General features: G+C 29.8%; 2 protein-coding genes and 1 non-coding gene across 3 annotated transcripts; all 3 read right to left on the reverse strand.

Annotated features, from left to right (window-relative positions):
- Positions 1-324: 324 nt before the first annotated feature.
- On the reverse strand, positions 325-5,143 carry LOC129920254 (deoxynucleotidyltransferase terminal-interacting protein 2). Its single transcript, XM_056001535.1, has 4 exons — positions 4,887-5,143; positions 4,489-4,829; positions 607-771; positions 325-545 (listed from the first exon to the last, which is right to left on the reverse strand). The coding sequence occupies exons 1-4, from the start codon at positions 5,056-5,058 to the stop codon at positions 333-335; spliced, it is 891 nt and encodes a 296-aa protein (XP_055857510.1). The 5' UTR covers positions 5,059-5,143; the 3' UTR covers positions 325-332.
- LOC129920331 (small nucleolar RNA U85) lies at positions 839-1,149 on the reverse strand. Its single transcript, XR_008773249.1, has one exon. It is a non-coding gene; the product is annotated as a small nucleolar RNA U85 (small nucleolar RNA).
- Positions 5,144-7,984: 2,841 nt separating the features above from the next.
- LOC129920257 (sarcolemmal membrane-associated protein) lies at positions 7,985-16,883 on the reverse strand. Its single transcript, XM_056001540.1, has 3 exons — positions 16,597-16,883; positions 15,162-16,522; positions 7,985-10,096 (listed from the first exon to the last, which is right to left on the reverse strand). The coding sequence occupies exons 2-3, from the start codon at positions 16,518-16,520 to the stop codon at positions 8,657-8,659; spliced, it is 2,799 nt and encodes a 932-aa protein (XP_055857515.1). The 5' UTR covers positions 16,521-16,522; positions 16,597-16,883; the 3' UTR covers positions 7,985-8,656.
- Positions 16,884-19,806: the final 2,923 nt, after the last annotated feature.

Here is a 19,806-nt window from a genome sequence, read left to right on the forward strand (position 1 = left end):
AAATTTCCAAAAATAAATTCACATTTTATATCTCAAAAACACTAATTCACTATGACATATGCCTTGAATAAGCTTTCTTATCATGTTGTCGTCCAAATTATCCCATTGTCCGAACAGAGCATAACAATCGCCGAAAAAATAAATTTCTACATTTTTCAGTACTTTTTTTTAATTTAAATCCTATTGAAAGTTATGAGTTTTTGTCGCCGTTTATAACGACTTTACTTACTTGAAAATCTTGAAGCTAATTCTTTTTCTTGATAACAATCATCTCGTTGTTTTGAGCTTAAAATGTTAAATCGCATTACATTATAAATTTATGTATTTTTTTCTTATTTTTTATTCTTCTTTAATTTCTTCATCTTTTTCATTGCCTTCCTACGCGCATACATATCGTTTTTCGCAACTGTTTCCTTGTACTTCCGTTTATTGAATTTTTGGAATTCAGCATCAGCCAACAATTCATCGACCAAAGTCTTCTTTTTGTTTCGTTTAGTATCACGTTCTTTATAGTAATCTAATGGTGAATGTTGCACAGTTCCAATCTTGAAAAGAAAAACCCCACAGTTTATAAAGAATTTAATTAATACAACTTCAACAAATTACCTGGAAGTACTTAGGCAGTACTTTAAGATCATTCTTTTTGTAGAACTGTTTAGGATTCAACACAGATCTCATTTGAAGAATTTTCAAATCATTTTCAACTTCTTCCGTCACTTCAGTTGCTCCCATATTAAACCAACCTTCACCCTTAGTTTTAGCTGCTTCAATCTGTGAACAAAGTGAAATTATCAGATTCTCTTCAGGCTTTATCATGCTTTAAAAAAGCTTGATTGAAAAACATCAGTTTACTAAAGAAGACATCAATATGGACCACAAACCCTTCTCAGAGAATACACTGTCTATCGAGAACTTATTGCTTCATTGGGGGATGGTAATGTGCGCACATATTTTTAAATTGTAGAAAATTACTCGCTATTCTTCAATAGTCTAAAAAAGTGCCATTAAATTGATGTCTCGTCGGCCTTACAGGAGCGATTAGAGACTAAACAATCGCTCCTAAGATTACAACGAGTGAAGCTAAGTTTTCGGTTATTGTGAGTCTAGACAAGTGTACTATTTCACCTCTGAGAATGATAGTAAGTGGCCACTTTACTTGTTCTCAAACAAGCTTCAGCTGTCGAATATTTCATCATTTTTGTTTTGTTTTTGGCGGGAATTAGATACTATAGTACAGGTAAAATAGACTTTAAAAAAAATTGTTACACTCATGAAAATTGGCAAAAAGTTTGCTTTAGGGTTAAGAACCAAGGATCAAAAAAGTTGGTTGGAAGTGTGTTTTTTTGCGGACAAGAGGGAGATCAAAGAGTAGGTCAAAAATATAGTGAAAAAAAATTGTTTGTGGAATATGATCATATGAAACATATTTTAAAGGTATTTTTTGATGCTGAATCTAATGACATACAATATAAAGTCAATACGATTGCTTTAAGAAAATTCATTTCCAATTAAAAACAAAGGGTGCTTGTTTTTTTACTTCAACAGGTAAAATATAATCGAACCCCATCTGAAAATCATGATTCACTGATAAAATTCGGGATGAAAGTTTTAGATAAAGCAGGAGGGACAAAGGATTCATAAAGTTCTTAAAAATATTTTTGGTGAAAGGGTCTTTTTTTATGGGTTGAGTTATGTGTGAAAAAGGTATCATAACATAAGACATCAATTTTGTTAATTTTTAAACTTGGTAAAAAAGTGTTGTTTGTTATAAGAACTAAGAATCTACAGAGTACAAAATTATCTTGATTGAAAGGGTGTTTTTTTTTTTTAAGAAATGATGAAATTCGGAATTAGTACCACAAAAACTGGAACAGAAATTTTACACCAATTAAAGTTGTTACAAATGTTTCATTTCTAGACAGTCTATACAAATATTTTAGGTGAAAGGGTGTTTTTTTTTTGTTTTTGGGAAATAAGGAAAATCTGCGATTAGTACGATAAAATCAATGGTATAAAAGTTACCCTTATGAAATTTATTAAAAATGTTGTTTTTTTTTCATAGGAATTACAAATAAAATAATTCTATTCATTTTTTTTCATGTGCAAGGGTGTTTTTTTAAGTGTAGAAAAAATGTGGGCATATTGGAAAAAGTAAGTAATAGTAATGGTACCCTATTGAAATTCAGCAATTATATTATTTTTAAGATTTGAAACAAGAATCTAAAGTGTCTATAAGAATATCATGGTTAAAATGGTGTTTTTTGAGTGAAAAGAAAAATGATGGGCCACTCTAATGAAATTTGGTAAAAACGTTGAATTGAAAAGATAATAACCTAAAGGTGAATACTAATGAAGGATTTTGAAAAATTCCATTATTTAAGCCGTATGTGAATTGCGTTAAATAGTTAATCCCTATTAAATTTTTGACACTATGAGTTGAATAAAAAATTTTCAGCTGTTAAAAATTTAATGGGCTCTCGGACCTGGTTAAATTTAGGTTAAATTTTTTTGCAGGTTTTGTTTTTTTTTTTTTTATTAAAAAGGAGTATCATGGCAAAAAAAAGACAGAGCTAAAATTTTTTTTATTAACCTCAATAGTGTCAAAAATTTAACAGGGGTAAACTATTTAACGCAATTCACACACGGCCTTAATAGGGTAAAAAGGGGTAAAACAAAATTGCAGAAAAGTAGCTATTTTCTAAACGTGACGTTGTAGAAAGTTGATTTTTTTTAATCGATAGATACATTTACTGTAAGGCTATCAATGGTATTGAAAATATTTTTTTTTTTTTATTTCAAAACTAAGTTATAAATGGTTTTTAAAACTAAAACATGAGGTAGACCTTATGAATCTGATCCGCACAGAAAAGATCCAAAAAGTATAGGTTTGTGTGTTTCATAGAGGAAAACCTTGCCCTAAACTGTTCTACAAACTGTCATTTTGTGTTCCATGAAGTTTTCCAGCTGACGGCAACTGATTTGTTTTATTCTTACAAAAATATATTTAAATAAATTCAAAATAATGGAAATTTGTTTAGAATCTTCTTAATATGACGAAAAATTCAAAATGTGAAAAATATTCTGATTAATTATAATTTATTTGAATGAAAAGTCAGAACAAAAAAAAATTATTTTAATTTTAAATTTCAAAACTGATAGGCAAAAGTCAACCCTATAAAATAGGAAGGTGTACTTTTCTGATCTTTTTTGTTCTGACAGTTTTCAAGAATTTGTGCTGTTCTCATCTTTTCTGTTCCAGTTTTTCTTCATTAAACAGACCTAATGGCTCTAACAAAGTAGTGATTATATGTAGGTAGGGCACATTTTTTTGACAATTTGAAAAATGCCTTTCAAAAGGTAATAAAAAAAAAGATTAGGGGTTTATAACCGATTTTTTCTAAGTCTGTGAGGTATGAAAAATACCTAGTTTTTTAGGAGTGGGTTTATATTTTTAGAAATTTTTCGTAGCGTTCAATTCAATCATAATATCGTCGGTGACGCGTGCAAATTGTATAACTCCATTTTTTTTTTTTTTTTTTTGAAAATGAGATTTTGATGCCATCACTGTTAGATTTGCTCAATATCTACAATCCCTCATACCGGGCGGCAATCCCCATTTTAGTCATATTAACCGTTGAATTCGCACTTTAGAAAAAAGTGTAACTCCGTGGCCAATAAATATAGTAAGAACAAAGTGTACCTCCATAATTTCTAGTTGCAAAACGTTGTAAGTGACATCGTGTCGTGAAAAAAGTCAAATATTCGTGAATAGTTTTTTTACTCTCCTAAAAAATTTGTGTCGATGGAGTTACACATTTTGCACGCGTCACCGACGATATTTAGATTATAGTTGTGTGCATGCATGTGCAAAAAAATGGTATTCTCAAACGAATTACTGGAAAAACAAATTTTGTTATCCCAAGTTTTTTGACCGTTTTTAACTGTTTTTTTTTTTTTTTTTTTTTTATTTTTGTCTCTTTTTCTTCAATTAATGAAATTTATACTGTTAATAGATAATAGCCAGGACTATATTTGTGCAAAATTTTCGAAAAAGCCAATGATTTATTTTATTTTTGACAAATTGAACGTTTACTGGCTGAATACACTGGTGTAGCTGTGGCTGTAGCTTGTAGTATTTGAATATTTGTACTGTCAAAATTTTGCTAAGGGAAACAACAACAAAAGTTGGCGGCAGCCGAGCAAAAAGTTGAGAATTCTTCAACTTGCGTAGCAAGCTACAGCCACAGCTACACCATTGTATTCAGGGGGTTATACTTAAGTTCTTAGGCGTTTTACACGAATCATTGGCATTTTGGGACTAATTACAGATTTTACTGTCTCCTCGAAAAAAAAAACAACTTGTTCTTATCCCAAAAGCAAACTTTTAGCCAAGTTTCATGATTGTTACAATTTTTTTTTTTGTATTTGTTGATTTTATGTGCCTATTTTACCTTTACTAATATTAAAGAAATTAAAATAGACTCTTACCCTTCTTATATTGCGTAGTGTTTTATCATGAAGTTTTGGCAAACCTTTTGCTTTTTCTATGCCATCTAAAGTAGATGCTTTTAATTCTTCAGCGCAATTTGTTTGTGACAATGCATCCGAAATGATTCCAGTTTTCTTGTCATATTCGTGAAAGAGTAAATCTTTGTTAGGGCGATTTTTGTATTTTAAGGGTTTATTTGATTTCTTTTCAGCTTTGGCTGCATCTGCAGCCTTCACCGAATTAACAGCATATTCCATGTCACATTCTGCTTTTGTTTTTGGCGGGGCTTCGGTGAATTTTTTAAGCAGGTGGGATATATCATGACTTGGTGGTGGTAATCCTTAATGAAGTGAATAATTCAAAGATTTTGAAACTAATTTGTGTTCAACTAGTTTACCTCCATAATCTCCATCATCTTCCTCTTCTGAACCGGGATCGATGTCTCCTGGGAAAAATGGCGTTGGTTTCTTTGAAAGTGTTTCTTCTTCTGAATAATTAGTGATACTTTTAGTATCAATATCGTTCAAGAGATCTAAATTTCTTTCTGTATCGACAATAAAGAGCGACATTATTTAAATTGAATTTATTTATTGCACCATGAAACTAGAAAAGAAATAAAACATGTGGAAATCGCAAATCAAAAGAACCAAACACCAAAGAGTATAAAATAAAGAAGATCATGGGGAAATTTAATTTCCCTTTGATTAGTTCTAAGGCTGATAATACACTCAACTAATAACAATAAGGTTGAAGTTACACTATGGTGGATCTTCAAATCTGACAAAAAAAATTTTGTCTACCTGTGTGCTTTCGGAATTTAAACTTCTCGTTTTTTTCCAGTACCAGAATTACTCTTTTTTTTGTTTAGTTTTGGAAATTGCTCACGATGCGTTTGTGCAGATGGAGTGATTTGAAGTTTACTTTATATGTGTTTTTTTATTACAACCGGCCTTAACTTGACAAAAAAAAACGCAGTCTGGGCTAAGCAATTTACATGTTAAATACAACAACACCTTAGCCCCTTGGGCTTAGTTGTTTAGCCCGGAGATTTCTCTGGGCTTAACTTTTTGAAGAGTTTTAAATCTGTGCTACCAAACTAATTTTTTCATAAATTGTTTAGAATTTGTTTAAAAACGTGAAAACTCACGTTTGGAAGGACAAAATGTATTAAAATAGTTTTGCTAGCATACATTTTTTTATCTCTTTGTAAAACATACATGCAAAATACAAGAACATGACGAAAGCGAAAAATATGACTACTCTAAATTTTTGTTGTGTCTGCTGTTTTCGGAACACTCAATATACAGTGCTGCCAAGATTTCAGGTTAAGCCCCGAGGCGTTTTTTTTGTCCAGTTAAGACCGGTGGTAATAAAAAACACACCTTTTGTATTGTCGTTTTCCAAAGTTAAGGCTTAACTACATTGGCCACTTTTTTGCCAAAGTAGCAATTTTGTCAAGTTAGCGCATTTTTTGTTTGTAAAAAGAGTAGACCAGAAAATAAGCTTTCTCCATCATTTTTAAATTTTGACTTTTTTTCTTTCACTTTTACGTCAATTAGTTAAGTTAAAGCCTTAATTACTGGTTCAAAAAGTTAGTGAACATTTTCAAACTCATTTGTGGATAGTTTTTGGTACTGGAAAATTAAAACAATGATGCAGAAAGCTTATTTTTTGGCCTTAAAAACAGTTTGTGTAGGTACTTTTTTTTGCAAACAAATTGCACTAGCGTGGAGTGAATCACTCTTTTTTCGTGTAATTTTGCAATTTGACAGCTGGAGTGACAGTTATTAAACGTTTGCTTTGTATGTATTTGTGATAAATAATAAATAAAATAACACAATCTTTTATATTCACTTTTATTGATATTTTTTTTTATTTTTTTTTTTTTTCAATACTTTATTAATTTTTTGTAGGTATAAATAAATAAAATTTTTTTTAGAAAAAAAAAATAAAACAACCACCAAAGAATTTGAAAACTAGTCTTGAAAGAAGTGTGGATGTATTGGTAGTCACTTTTTCAAAATTTTAGGAGTGAAAAATTCACTCCAAAAATGCTCCTTTTTCAATTTTGGAAATTAGATTTTCACTTTTTGAATTTGAAATTTGAATGTTCAAAAACGACATTACTATTCGCTCGCTCGCGCTATATTTTAGCCGGGATAAAATTCCCATACAAGTTATCGATTTGTATGGGATCCATTTTAGCTCATATAATTTGTATGGGAGCTAAAATTAAGCGCGAGCTGCATACCAGGCCAAAATAAAGAAACATTTTTTGAATAAATTTTTTTTTTGAAAAATCAATATTTTTATGTATTTTCAAAACAGGTCTATGTATTTTATTTTTAGAACGGAATAGCAATTTTTTCAAAAGTAGATCTGGATCTGTTGACCAAAATAGGAACTAAGTTTTATTAAAAAATATGGTCCCGATAGAAAGTAGGATTACGTGTGTTGTTTTTGTTTTATAAAATTGATTCAAAATGGTATTTCCTCTTTTTCCACCTAAAATCTGCATCGAGTTATTCATCTCCATTGTATTGAATAAGCTCCCTGGCGAGGCGAGGGCTATTAGTAAAACAAATAATCTAGTTTAATGGTAATAAATATAAAATTCAATTCCTAGTTGATTTATAATTTTTCTTTATTTTTATTTCTGAAAATAACATAAATTTAATAGCCAAATAAATTAAATTACTTTTTGAAATAATAATTAAATTTATCTGATTTTTTCGTATATTGTAATAATAACACTCTCAACAAAAAAAAAAATATTTTATTATTTTTATTTTTTTTTTTGTTTTTGTTTTTTGCCCCCACATTAGAGTAGAGAGTTGATGATAAAATAAAAATGCAATAACATAATAATAATATTGGATGTATATTAATTTCTTGTTGTTGGCTTGATTCTGTTTTTTTTTTTTTTGTTTATTTTATTTTTTTTTTTTACTTTTTAATATTTATATTGAAACAGGTAAATATGTACTTTTTTTTGTTTTTCTTCTTGTAATTGGTAGGTATAATAAACAATTCTTTAAAAATAGTATATTTTGACAATTTAAAAGCCTTAAAAAAAAAAACTAATAAGAAAAACAAAACGAGAATAAGAAAAAAAAAACAAACTAAACAATAAATTAAAGGTTAATAATACATATTTATATTTTATATAAATTCATTATACATTTATATAAATATAAATAATTTTATTTTTTTTTTTGCTATTTTTAATCGGTTTTTATCGAATTGACAAAATAAAAAAAAATGTGTGTATAGATAGAAATTTGTCTAATATACATAAATTCACAAATCATTCTTTTTTGTTGCTTTTGAAGATCTGTGTACCTAACTTCTTCTTCGACAAGAAAAGCTTGTTTTTATTTATTCACATTTTCAATTTTTGTTTGCGATAAAAGATAAGCAAAAAGTTTGATCTACAAACAAAAGATTTTTTTAAATTGTTTGCTTCCTTAATTCCTATTTGATTAAATTTAAATTTTTTATTTTATTTTTAATTTTAATTTTAGAGATGTGTTTTGCTTGCTTTTTTTTAACTGCTTGCGCCCTTCCTCAATTTGATTTCATAAGCTTGGATTAATTTACATAATAAAGCGGTTTGAATAAATGCATATAACGCATTTAAACAAAAGGTATATAAAAAACATTTTTTTTTGTTCGGTGATTTTTTATAATAAGTGTTTCCAAATGATGATTTATTGCCTAAAGAGAGATGCATATCAATACAATAGAATTTTGTTTAGATAGAAAAGACGATTTTTTTGTTTAATGGTGGCATAACTTCGTGAATTACATTTTTGTTTTTTTTTTTTTTTTAATGAAGAGCTTCTCAACACAAAACAAATTTAGAAACAACAAATAAACCATAAGATAATAATTGTATTACAAAAAAAAAATTATAGATGAAGATTATAAGAATATAAACGGGGTATTCAAGTCGTGTCGTTTTGTAATCTCATTTGTCTTCCTTATTTTTATAGACACAAAATTTCTAACTAAAACAAGTAAACATTGAATACCCCTCTAAAGTTGATATTATGAATCGATAAATGGTGTTGATTGATTGATTGACTTGGTGTATGAAAAAATTATTTAAAAGATTATGAATATATATGGATGTGTGTGTATTTGTATGTGTGAGTGATATAGCACTTAAATATAAGAGAATATAAAATATACAATTAGAGCAACAAATACAGTTACATATGTAAGGGATTTTCTGAAAATCGCCTTAGCCAAATCATCAAACTTTAATTTAAGTTCAGCAATTTCGCGTTTTAATTTCAAATTTTCAGCTTGTGTCTGTCCGAATCTCTCTTTGTAGAGTATCAATTCCTCTTCATTCATAATTGCAGCATTATTCATGGCAACTTTTTCTTCTTCGATGAGTTTTTCAAGTGACTCCTGCTGCGTTGAGCTAATTGAACAAGATGACAATAATAAAGAATCTTCTCCGTTTGATTTTGTCGATTTTGTTTCCTCATCATTATCGGCATTATTTATTTTCGGTGGCTGCTGTGGCGATGTCGATTCATTATCTTCGTTTATTATTGTTGATTTCGTACTTTTTGTTGATTTATTATTTTTACTTTCAGCGATTTCTTTTTCTAAAGCTTCGTTTTGCTCATTTAGATTATGAACTAATTTCGTTAGATTCGAAATTCTTACTTTTAAATCGTCACATTCAGATTGTAAGGTATTGATTGTATCTGAATTTGTAGATTCTTTGCTTTCGAGCAATTGTTGGAGTCTTAAGACTTCATTTTGATAATCTGCTATATCTTGTGTTTGTCGGACAATATCCGTTCTTTTGTACTGTTTGTCGTCTTCGTCAGCGTCGTCGTCATCATCTTCATCATCATCATCATTTTCATTGATGAGTGTTTCTTGCATTTGCAATTGTGGCTGTGTTGTTGATTTGTTTTTAAATGGTGATGATGGCATATTTGCTACTGTGTCTTGTCTACACATTTCACTGTAAGTTTCACGTAAAAGTGATACAGTATAATTGAGCAATTGGTATGATACATTTTCAAGCTGTTGTATGCCATTTTCAACACCAGCAATTGTTGCATGTTTATTACCCAGCTCAGCCTCAAGTTGAACAAGATTTTTATCAACAAGTTGTAATTTATTGGTAATATGTTCGGATGACATTGTTGGAGTTGGTGTTGCAGTGGTACTACTTGTGGTTGTGGTGGTATTTGATGTGATGATTGAGGATTTTTCAATTTCATCATTATTTTCACTATCATCGCTAGAATCAGATTCATTGCAGATTGCCTTCATTATATCGAGGGAGCCTTCTTTTGAATTTAAATCAGAATTTTCAAGCCATTTCATGATTGTTGATTTGTTAGCAGCAAGATTGGTTGATTTTTTGTCGTTATCATTGTGATTGATGGTTGTGATTGATGATTTGTCGCTTTCGTTGTCGTTATTTTCGTCGGCGGCAGCGGCATCTATATTGTCGGTTAGAGTTGTTGTAGTACTGCTGCTGTCATTTGTTTTAACTGTGGCTACATAGTTTGTTGTTGCATTTGCATTTGCATTGACAACGGCATCAACTACGTTTTCTTCTGTGTATTTTTCCTAAAAATATATTTTAGCAAAGAAATATGAAGAGTAAAAAAGTTATCAAATAGTAAAAAAAAGAAACAATATATCATGGAATGTGTTGATCAATATAAAATGTAATCGAACGAGCAGGTCTTAAATCTAACCCTGAACTTTGAGTGGATCGATATCATTATACTTAGAAAGCCAATGGACGCAGCACAGGTCTAAAGAAGCGTTTAAAGCCTATTCTCGTCCTTGGAGAGATCCTATCGCTGCGTTTTAAATTATAAACCAATTAAAACTTTTGAACTTTTCGAAATCATTGTTTGCCGAATTTTTTAATGCATCGAATTGTTTACATTCGATTTTTGAAACTAATGTTAAACAATACTGACAAAATTATTGAGACTTGAAATTTCATTACATAAAATTTGAAGCTTTTTGTTTCATTTTCATACTTTTATTTTTCTCTAAGATACATTTTTTCCAAAAATTGAAAAATAAAAAAAATGAAATATGGCTTTTTTTGTTTTTTTTTTCATTTTACATTCTTTGTTGTTTTGTAAATCAAATTGTAATCAAATAAATGTTATCATTGTGAATTGTGTAAGATTATTTTTTGTCAGGCACTATGTTTGAATGTTTTGCCTTCGATTTTTTTTAAACAAAATATTAAATAACTTAAAAGTTATTGCAAAAATCAAAGAATAAACACTAATTTTTACTATTTTTATTTTTAGATCCATTTCCTTCAAGTTTGGATGTATCCGTTTTCCTAAGGGCACATTATCCAAAAACTCTATATTCATTTTTCTTAATTTTTGTTTTTAAATAAAAATATTCGGAGTTATAAGCTTTCGGAGTAAAAAGCTCTGTGTTTAACAATTTCATTGAGCTTTTATTTAGTCCTCCCTTTACTACTATATTGTATTATTGGAATGCAAAAACTTATGTCGTTTTCGATTGGTCGTCCGCAATGCTTCTGCTTTTCCTTCTTTAAATAAATTCTTGAAAAGTTCCACAAAATAAAAATGAATATTAATAATATTGTGCAGTTAATTTTTTACTAAGGGAGATTGTAAAAAAAAACATATACTATGTACAAAAACATGAAACTTCAGACTGAAAAGAACAGTGTTGCTGTTTTTTTGGCGTTTGGGATCGGAGAACTCTTCCGAATTACCAATTGAAAACGACATCAATGACATTGAATCTGCTCAAATTATGCATTTATACTTTTTAGTTTCTGACTTTTCACGGCTACTTGGTTTCAAGTGTTTTTACGACTTTGGTCTTCGAATTAGAGGAAATGACGGATATATCATGCACGGGATATTTAATTGTTCTGCAAGCTATTATTTCTTAAATATTTCTGATAAATTTCAAAGAAAATTCAAAAAAGCTCATAAATCATAAAAATCGATTTTTTAATTTTAAGACCCAAAAAGAAAATTGTGTATTTTTAGTGCAATTGTGTTCAACTTTGAATACTGAATACTGAAACCCAGTCAAATTTAATTTTTTTGTTTTTAAAAGCAAACTAAAAATAAGATTGTCTATGCTGAAGCAAAGAGAAACACGCGACGGAAACGAAATAAGATTTTTTCATGAAATGTTCCTTTTTTTAAGTTGATATTTGCAAATACTAATTCAGGGTCACGAAAAGGAGCTTTTAGTGGTGTATCACCCAAATGCTTTTTCTTTAGAAAAAAAAAAAACACTTGACTTGCCCACCTTTAATTTTCTTTATAGATTTTAGAAATTGTTACAGAATTTTAACACTTATCCAAATATTTTCTATCATTATGCTCTTTGAAAATGGTTTTTATTTTCTATACGCTATTGCCCCACTATGTCCTAATGTACAAAAATAATCAAGTTTATTTTCCACGTATATTATATGATACTAAAAAACGGCTACTATACATACTTTTTTTATAAAATTAAAAACTTATTCCAACAACCATTAAATAAACAAAGTAATATTTACTATTTCAAGATCCATTATCTTCTAGTTTGGATTGAATTTATTTATCTCTTTACTTTGATTCCTATTTGGGTACCTTATACACAGATTTTATATCCTTCACTAATGTTAAGATTTTTCTAACTGAAAATATTCGGAATAATAAGGATACTGGGAAGCAAAAAAAAAGCTTCTTAACGAAACTTTCTACAAAAAGCTCTACATAAGGCAAAAAGCCAAAATCTCTCTCTCTCTCTCAATACTGAAGATTTCTACATCAAAACGGATTCGTCGGAAAGCTTTATGTTAACCCTCTACTGCATACGAAGCCAAATATGGTTTTGTCAGTTTGAAAGCACTTTTCTCTTCTCTGTCACAAAAAAATGGTAAAGATTCAATACAATCCTCTTCTTTGTGTTTCTGAGAACCCATAGAGATAGTTTTTTCGTGTGTCCGACACAAAATATAGGTGTATTTTATGATCACAGGTGAGTCGATCAGTCGTTTGCATTGAAATCGAAAGTGTAGAATATATTCATACTTTAAGTGTTAATTACTGCGTTTCTTTGGAAAGTAAAGTGGAATTAAAAATTTATTTAGGATCGATTGTCTAATTGTGTATGTTATGAACCAATTTTTATTGAAAAAAAGTTATTGGCCTGGTCTTGGGAGGGCAAAAAGTAGGGAAGCCATATTTGGCTTCGTATGCATGCAGGGGTTGTAAATCTACACAATATGTAAAACTTTTTTGTTGGAAAATTTTGTTCCTTTACATTGTTATTTTGCTTGGAAGCTATGTTTTATTCAGAAATGGAGTCCCTTCGCTTTTAGAGACATTTTTCACATGTTAACCCCATTTCCGGCGGCGTAACCACACAAATTTCAGGGAAAGGGGGGCTCACCTATAATATTTTTCAATAATTTTATTACTTCTTAGCTTTTGTAAGATCTGGGAGTGGGTGAAAATGTTGGAGCAAGACTTACTTCGACAGTCAAAAGAATGTGAACCAGAAAAAAATATATTTAACGGAAAAAACAAATTGCTTTTCTCGGTTCCATGGCTTAAAATGAGCCAAATTTGAATTAATTCTAAACTTTTTGTAATGCAATGTATTTATTTTACATTATTTTGTTTTTAAATGATAAATATTTATCTCTTGATATTTTTAAATGTATTCTTTACATAATCTGAATAAATAAAATTAGTAAAATTTCTTACCCCTTAATGCATACGAAGCCAAATTTGGCTTATAAACAAATTTTTTAAACAAATTAATTAAAAAAAATTTTTTTAATGAAAACCGTTTTGAAACAACCCAAAGAACCCATGTAAAGCATTTTTTAATTTTTTCGTCCGCTAATATTAATTCATGCAGTAGAGGGTTAAAATTGTTTTTTTTTTTTGAAATGAGAATAACTCAAGTGGTTCATAATACACACAGCTAGATTTTGTATTTTTTTTAATCGACTTATTAGCAAATTTCTTTACATATTCTTGTATGAAATTGAACGCTCTACTTTTTCCTGTATCTAACCGTTTAAAAGTTATTCGAGGTTCAAAGTTAGAGAAAATCATCAAAAATTCCTTTTTTGTTCGCAATTTTGTAACAACTTGAAAAATTATAATAATCAAAAGGGCAAAACATATTCTTTTAGGAAACAGAATTTTCTACAAAAAAGGTATGTGTACTTTGTTCTTTAATCTAACCATTTGAAAACTAATTCAAGGACAAAGTTAAAAAAAATTATAAACATATTTTTTACTTTTTCTAAATTTTCTAGTTCACTGAAAATGTATTACTTTCAAATTAGCAAAGTGTATTCTTGTAGAGAATCCAGCGTTCTACAAAAAAGGTCCTTGGTAGAAATCGATATGACCTTCGAATTGATGAAAAAACGAACGGATGAAAAAAATTTAAGGTAGGTATTTATGACATTCAAATAATTGAATACAAATTTGAAGAGCATGACGTATTCAAATGTAGCTTGCTACTCGAAATTAACTTAAAAGTTATTTAAAAATGCACAATTGAATGCTTGAAAAAGTAGCAGTCAAAGAACAAAAATTGGTAACATATCCAATGCAATGGGAATGGATCTTGGAATAACTCAAGAATAAGTTTTGGGAGTGTTATCCTTCATTTTGTACATGAAATGATGTGACAATTTTTGGTCCCTTCCTGTTTAATTAGTGTTTAAATATAGTTTTCGAAAGCATACAAAAATGGCATCCAATGAATAAGATTGGCCGACCATCTGTGGGCACACGAGTGTGACAAAAATTTTAAAATTAATGATTTTTCAAAAATGTGTTCCCAAAACAGTCTCTTTTTATAATAGTGACAATATATTTTTTAGGAATTGTGAATCCAATATTCGAATTCTTCGGAAAATTCTACTTCAATTTCTTATTCATATTTCCTATAAAATATTGAGACCGAAAAACACTCACAATTTGTTGTTATTCATTCAAAACCTTCAATATAAATTGATTACACAAGCAGCTGCCCTGCTAGTATGAAAAAGCCATACAAAAACCTCTTCTAGATGCAACATATTCACCCGTATTCTGTTATTCGATTCACGTGAATCGAAAGATTTCCTGCCTTTATCAAGTCAACATGGCTTTGAAAAAACGCTAAATTTCGAAAGCAAAACGTGTGTTTTAGAAATTAAAAAAAAAGAAGATTGTTTAAGTTTAATTTTAACCCCCATTTAAACGCTTCTTATTTTAGACTTTTGAATCGAATAGCAGAAACCTGCCAATTGTGAATGAGCTAAGCTAGTGTTTTTCAAAGTAAACTTTTAATTTTAATACAAAATTGTGTTAAATGAGTCTTATATATAATAAATTGAGTTCTTTAGAATTAAAGAGCTTAATCTACTGTATTGTAGAGATAGGTACTCTTGACCGAAACAGTGCTAGAAACTCTGTTATTAGATAGGTATATTTTCTACATAGAACTGAATTAATCATCATTTTTGGAAAATACTAAAGTACATCTCTAAACTCCTAAAGAGAAAAAATTGATAAAACATAATAAACAAGAGATGCTTCGAATTCTCCAACCAACTTAATGAAGTACCTAAAAAAGTAAATATGTAGTTAGAAAAAACACATTTAAATCATACCTTTTTCTTTTGATCCTCTTCATCCAACATTTCCGATCGTTGCAACAACAATTCCCCAATCTTCTTCTTATACTCCTCACACTCCGTCTCACTTTCTTTCAACTTCTCAGCCAGCTCAGCAACAGCAGCATCAAAATTATTCTGTTCCTCATTCGTCTCTCGCTGACACTTCTCCACCTGATCCTTATACTCGCTATACTCCTTCTCCAAACTCAACAATCTCGTATTAACATCTTGCAAATTCTGTTTTGTATACCGTATTTGATCTCTCAACAATGAACATTCATTCTCGCTACAAGTATAATCCCGTTCAACCTTTGATAGCTTTTGCATTGCTTCCATACGCTCTTGATAAACTTTACTTAAGGCTTCTTTGGCTGAATTTTGATAGCTAAATTTCTCCTCTTGCAATTTCAATATTTCATCTTTCAATTGATCAACGGGAGAGTTCTTTTGTAAAAATTGCAATTTATTCTCTAACAAATCAATACGATTCAATAATCGATCTTCATCAATCATTGATTGCCAACATATTGTTGAATTCTTTCTCGTTGCATCGAGAATATTTTGTATATTTTGCAGCTTAGCTTTTAAAAGCTTCTCTCGCTGCGATGTTTCTTGCATATACAAATTTAAACGATGCAATTCTTCAAAAGATATCCGACTATCTCCACGAAATGGACTATCTTGTGTTATTGAAATGGCTTCGCGGCCATCAGGTAAATATGGTTTAACAGATGCTATTATACATCCATGAACCTCTTTGCGCGAATTCTCCATAACTTCGACACCAAATTTAACAACATCGCCAAAATTCAATTCAACTGGCTCGGAGGAATTGATTTTGCGATCGTTTATATAAGTTCCATTGGAGCTTTTCGTATCTTTGACATAAAACTTTCCATCATTGGAATACCAGAGGACGGCATGAGTTCGAGACAAGACTTTGCAATCGAATATTGCATTGTTGTCGGATGATTTGCTTTTGGCAATCGAACGACCAACTTTGCATTCGATATTCGGTGTTAGGTAAATGGTACGTGTTTGAAAGGGATGGGAATCGGGTTGACAGACGAGGACCATTCGGGCGACATTATTTGTGTCACATCCGGGTTCATCGCAATCAGAGGAGGTGGAGGAATCATTTAGGAGAATGGTTGTTGTTGAATTGTTATTAATTAATGTACCTGGAGGTATTCCTCCAATTGCTGTGGAGAGAGAAGAAGAAGAAGATGGAGGTGGTGGTTGTAGAGAGGAAGGTGCAGCCATCATTAGAGCATTCGTCGTCGTTTCAATTATTTGCGATTGCTGCTTTTTAACATCATCATAATTCATCCATTCATTACTAGCAATTACCATAACTACAATAAAAATACATTTCAAGTTTATCTTGTTTTTTTTCTTAATTGTTTTAAAAAAAAATATGAAATTTTACCTTAGCACAAAAAAAATATAAATCACGATATTGGAATTCTGAGGAGATTTTATTTTTTTTTTCCGTACAAAGAAAATCATTAAAAAATAAAACGTCAAGCGAATTTTTCTTTTCCTTTCAAGTGTCGATAAGGTAGTGGAAGAGATGGGATTAGCCACATAGTAGATAATTAAAAACAATTGGTCCTTTTTTTTTTTTTTTGTTGCTGTGTGGTGGGATTATTTTTATTTATTTTTATTTACGGGCGCTGTCGGAAAAAGTGATATCACTACTTTTTGATTAATTCAATTTAGGGGAATGGAAAATTAGATGTCAGTTTTTTGTTGTTGGCCAGAGATAATAGAGAAGTAGAAGGTTTAGTTTGGGAAGAATAATTTTTAATTTGTGTCAACATAGAAATGATCTTGTTTTTTTTTGTTGGAATATTTTGGAAGTGTTACAGGGATGGAAAATGAGATTTTTCAATCGTACTGAGAATTTCATTTGTATTGTACTGAAATGGGTATAATTGTATTGAAATATACTTTTCACACGAGAAACTAATAAAATAAAATTTAATCAAAATGTTTTATTTGCAAAAACTCATAAATTTTCCATTTACATTTCATTATTTTCTGCGTAAAAGGGAAATTTTTATTTAATTTCGGTATAAATAAATATGGGATAAAGAACATTTTCACATAACACTATGTATTAAAAAAAAAATTGAAAAAAATGCAAAAATCAAAAGTGCAATTGTTGTTTTTAGGTATAATGACTCACTTTTGAACTTAAAATTAGTTTTACAAACTTAAATATTCGGTAATTACCACAACTATAATATAATGTGAACAAATTTCCAACATAAAGACAAACGTGTTTACGAACTTTTATCTACACTACCATGTCTATTCCATATAAAAGTCTGCAGGGCTTTATGCTTTTCTTTGAAAATTTTTATTATTTTTTTTTTCTGAATTTATAAAGCCTTAACTACATTGGCTCAAAAAGTGAAAAAGTACAAAAGTGAACATTTTCAAACGCATTTTTGTATAGTATTTCGGTTTGAAAAATTAAAACAAATGATGCGGAAAGCTTATTTTTTGGTCTAAAAAACAATTTGTATACTCTTTATCACAAAACAATTGCGATAGCCAGAAAAAAAATATTTTTACTTTTGTACTTTTTCAAAAAGTGGTGTATGTAGTTAAGCCTTAAGAGAGTGAATTCAGTTTAAGCATTTCGAATTTACATGATGAATGTCGAAAAAATAGAACAACTTGATCAGTTTTATAAATATTTTAATTCAAAAAATCTGGAATTAAATTAAAAATTAAACAAATAGATCCCTCGTTTTTTTTATGCTTTCGGTTTCCTCTTTTTTTTTTAAATCTTAGATTGCAAAAGAATTGAATCGAATTGTATTTTTGTACTCGAGCAAACTCATTTGTATAGAATTCGATACAATTGTATCGACTTTTCCATGCCTGGAGTGTTATGTGAAGTAATCAATCTTTGTGCCGGGCTACACGGTGATTTTTCAATCGCCTAACCAGTCAGGTTGTAGGCAAGAGGGATGAGGATTTTTCTCTTTTTGATGTTTGTTAATAGAAAATGTGAATCGGAAAGTGATTGGGCACAACAGTGTGTAGCCAGGCCCTTTAAATTTTTTTTTCATAATCACTTCGAAAAAATTTCCAAAATTGAAACTGAGATTTTGGAGTGAATTTATTAGCCTGTTTTCACTGCACCTTAAATGTGTTTGAGATTCTATAAAAAAAAAAGAAGTATCGTTTTATGTAGAAATAATAATTTCCCTCTTTTTTCTTATATATTTCTCATGATAAGCCTAGTAAATTTTAGTTCACATTTTGTTTTTCCTTTTTTCTAGACTTATTTTTCGTCCACCAAATTGTGACAGATAAAAAATGTACATTTTATAGCCTGTTTTCACTAGAGCTCAAATAATTCTACTGATTAAAGGCTTGGCCACACCGGAGGGTATGCGGCAGCGGTATGGGTAGAGGTAACGGTACTTGTATGAAAAAAATTCCAAACTGACATATCAACGTTCAGATGTGGAATTTTTTTCATACAAATATCGTTACCGCTACCGCATACCCTCCAGTGTGGCCAAGCCTTAAATAGAGACAAGAATAGTCAAAACGTTAACATTATGATCGTAATCGTGTGCCGTCCGTGGTTCGACCCCAGGCTATTAGAAACGAATGTATGTGTGATTTTTTTTTAGCTAATAGCCTGTTTTCACAATGCTTCTTTTGCTTCTATAAAGCTTTATAGAAGCAAAGTTGTCTTTTTCTACTGATTAAATAGAGAGAACAATAGTCAAAATTGTAGATTTAAATATCAATACAAATTTTATTTAAGTTTTATTACAAAAAAATAACTTTTTATTGTTTGTTACCAGATTTTAAAAACTAGAATAAAAAAATAACAAGAACAAAAATGAAAATATAAATTTTAAAAATTAAATGTTAAGCCTGGTACGCTGCTGAAGCGAAAAGAAATTTTCCATACATAATTTAGTTAACTTTTCTTTTCGTTTTTCAGTACGCAGCTCTAGCGAAAAATTGGAGAGTATTCACTCATTTGTCACTTATCCTTTTTACTGTCCTGTGCATTTTTCTCGAGTCTAAGAGCAGTGTTGACGGTTTTTTCACTTTTAATTCATCTATTTCTTGCTTTAAAAATTATTATCTGTTGATTTTTCTTAAAGCAAAACACAAACAACTGCTACATAAAAACAAAACAAAAACAAAAATCAAACAATAGAACAAGCTGATGCTGTAAGTTTTGTCTGCTCTCAAGCTTACATAAACGCACAACAACAATTAACAGCACAACAAACAATAACAGATCAATTACAACAACAATCAACATCTCAAATGCAATTGCCACCACAGTCAACACACCGGTACAATTTACGTAGAAGAGAATGAAGAAAAAGAAGAAACAACAAATACCCACAAGCCATCAGTCTACCCGTGACCACGACAAGTGGAATCTTGTCGAAACGTCGGGAATAAATATTCAATTAATTTGAATTACAAAAAAATCGCGGTAAGTCCGTTAAGTTAATAAAATAAAATAAACAAACTTAAAGATTTCAGAACAATATTCATATTCATCATTCATTCATGCAATGAAATATTGCTCATGCAGACCCAGCGTTATGAAAGAATGAAATCTCTTCAATTTGCTTCTCTTCTG

The sequence above is a fragment of the Episyrphus balteatus genome, chromosome 4, assembly GCF_945859705.1.
Source record: "Episyrphus balteatus chromosome 4, idEpiBalt1.1, whole genome shotgun sequence".
NCBI classification, from domain to species: domain Eukaryota; kingdom Metazoa; phylum Arthropoda; class Insecta; order Diptera; family Syrphidae; genus Episyrphus; species Episyrphus balteatus.

What these genes read in the sequence shown, in the direction of transcription:
- LOC129920257 (XM_056001540.1), bottom strand. Translation starts at nt 16,520, where the DNA reads ATGGTAATTGCTAGTAATGAATGGATGAATTATGATGATGTTAAAAAG. An exon ending in AAGAGGATCAAAAGAAAAAG is followed by an intron (nt 10,097 to 15,161) that starts GTATGATTTAAA and finishes ATATATTTTTAG; the next exon opens with GAAAAATACACAGAAGAAAA.
- LOC129920254 (XM_056001535.1), bottom strand. Translation starts at nt 5,058, where the DNA reads ATGTCGCTCTTTATTGTCGATACAGAAAGAAATTTAGATCTCTTGAAC. An exon ending in CACTACGCAATATAAGAAGG is followed by an intron (nt 772 to 4,488) that starts GTAAGAGTCTAT and finishes CTTTGTTCACAG; the next exon opens with ATTGAAGCAGCTAAAACTAA. An exon ending in TACTGCCTAAGTACTTCCAG is followed by an intron (nt 546 to 606) that starts GTAATTTGTTGA and finishes TTTCTTTTCAAG; the next exon opens with ATTGGAACTGTGCAACATTC.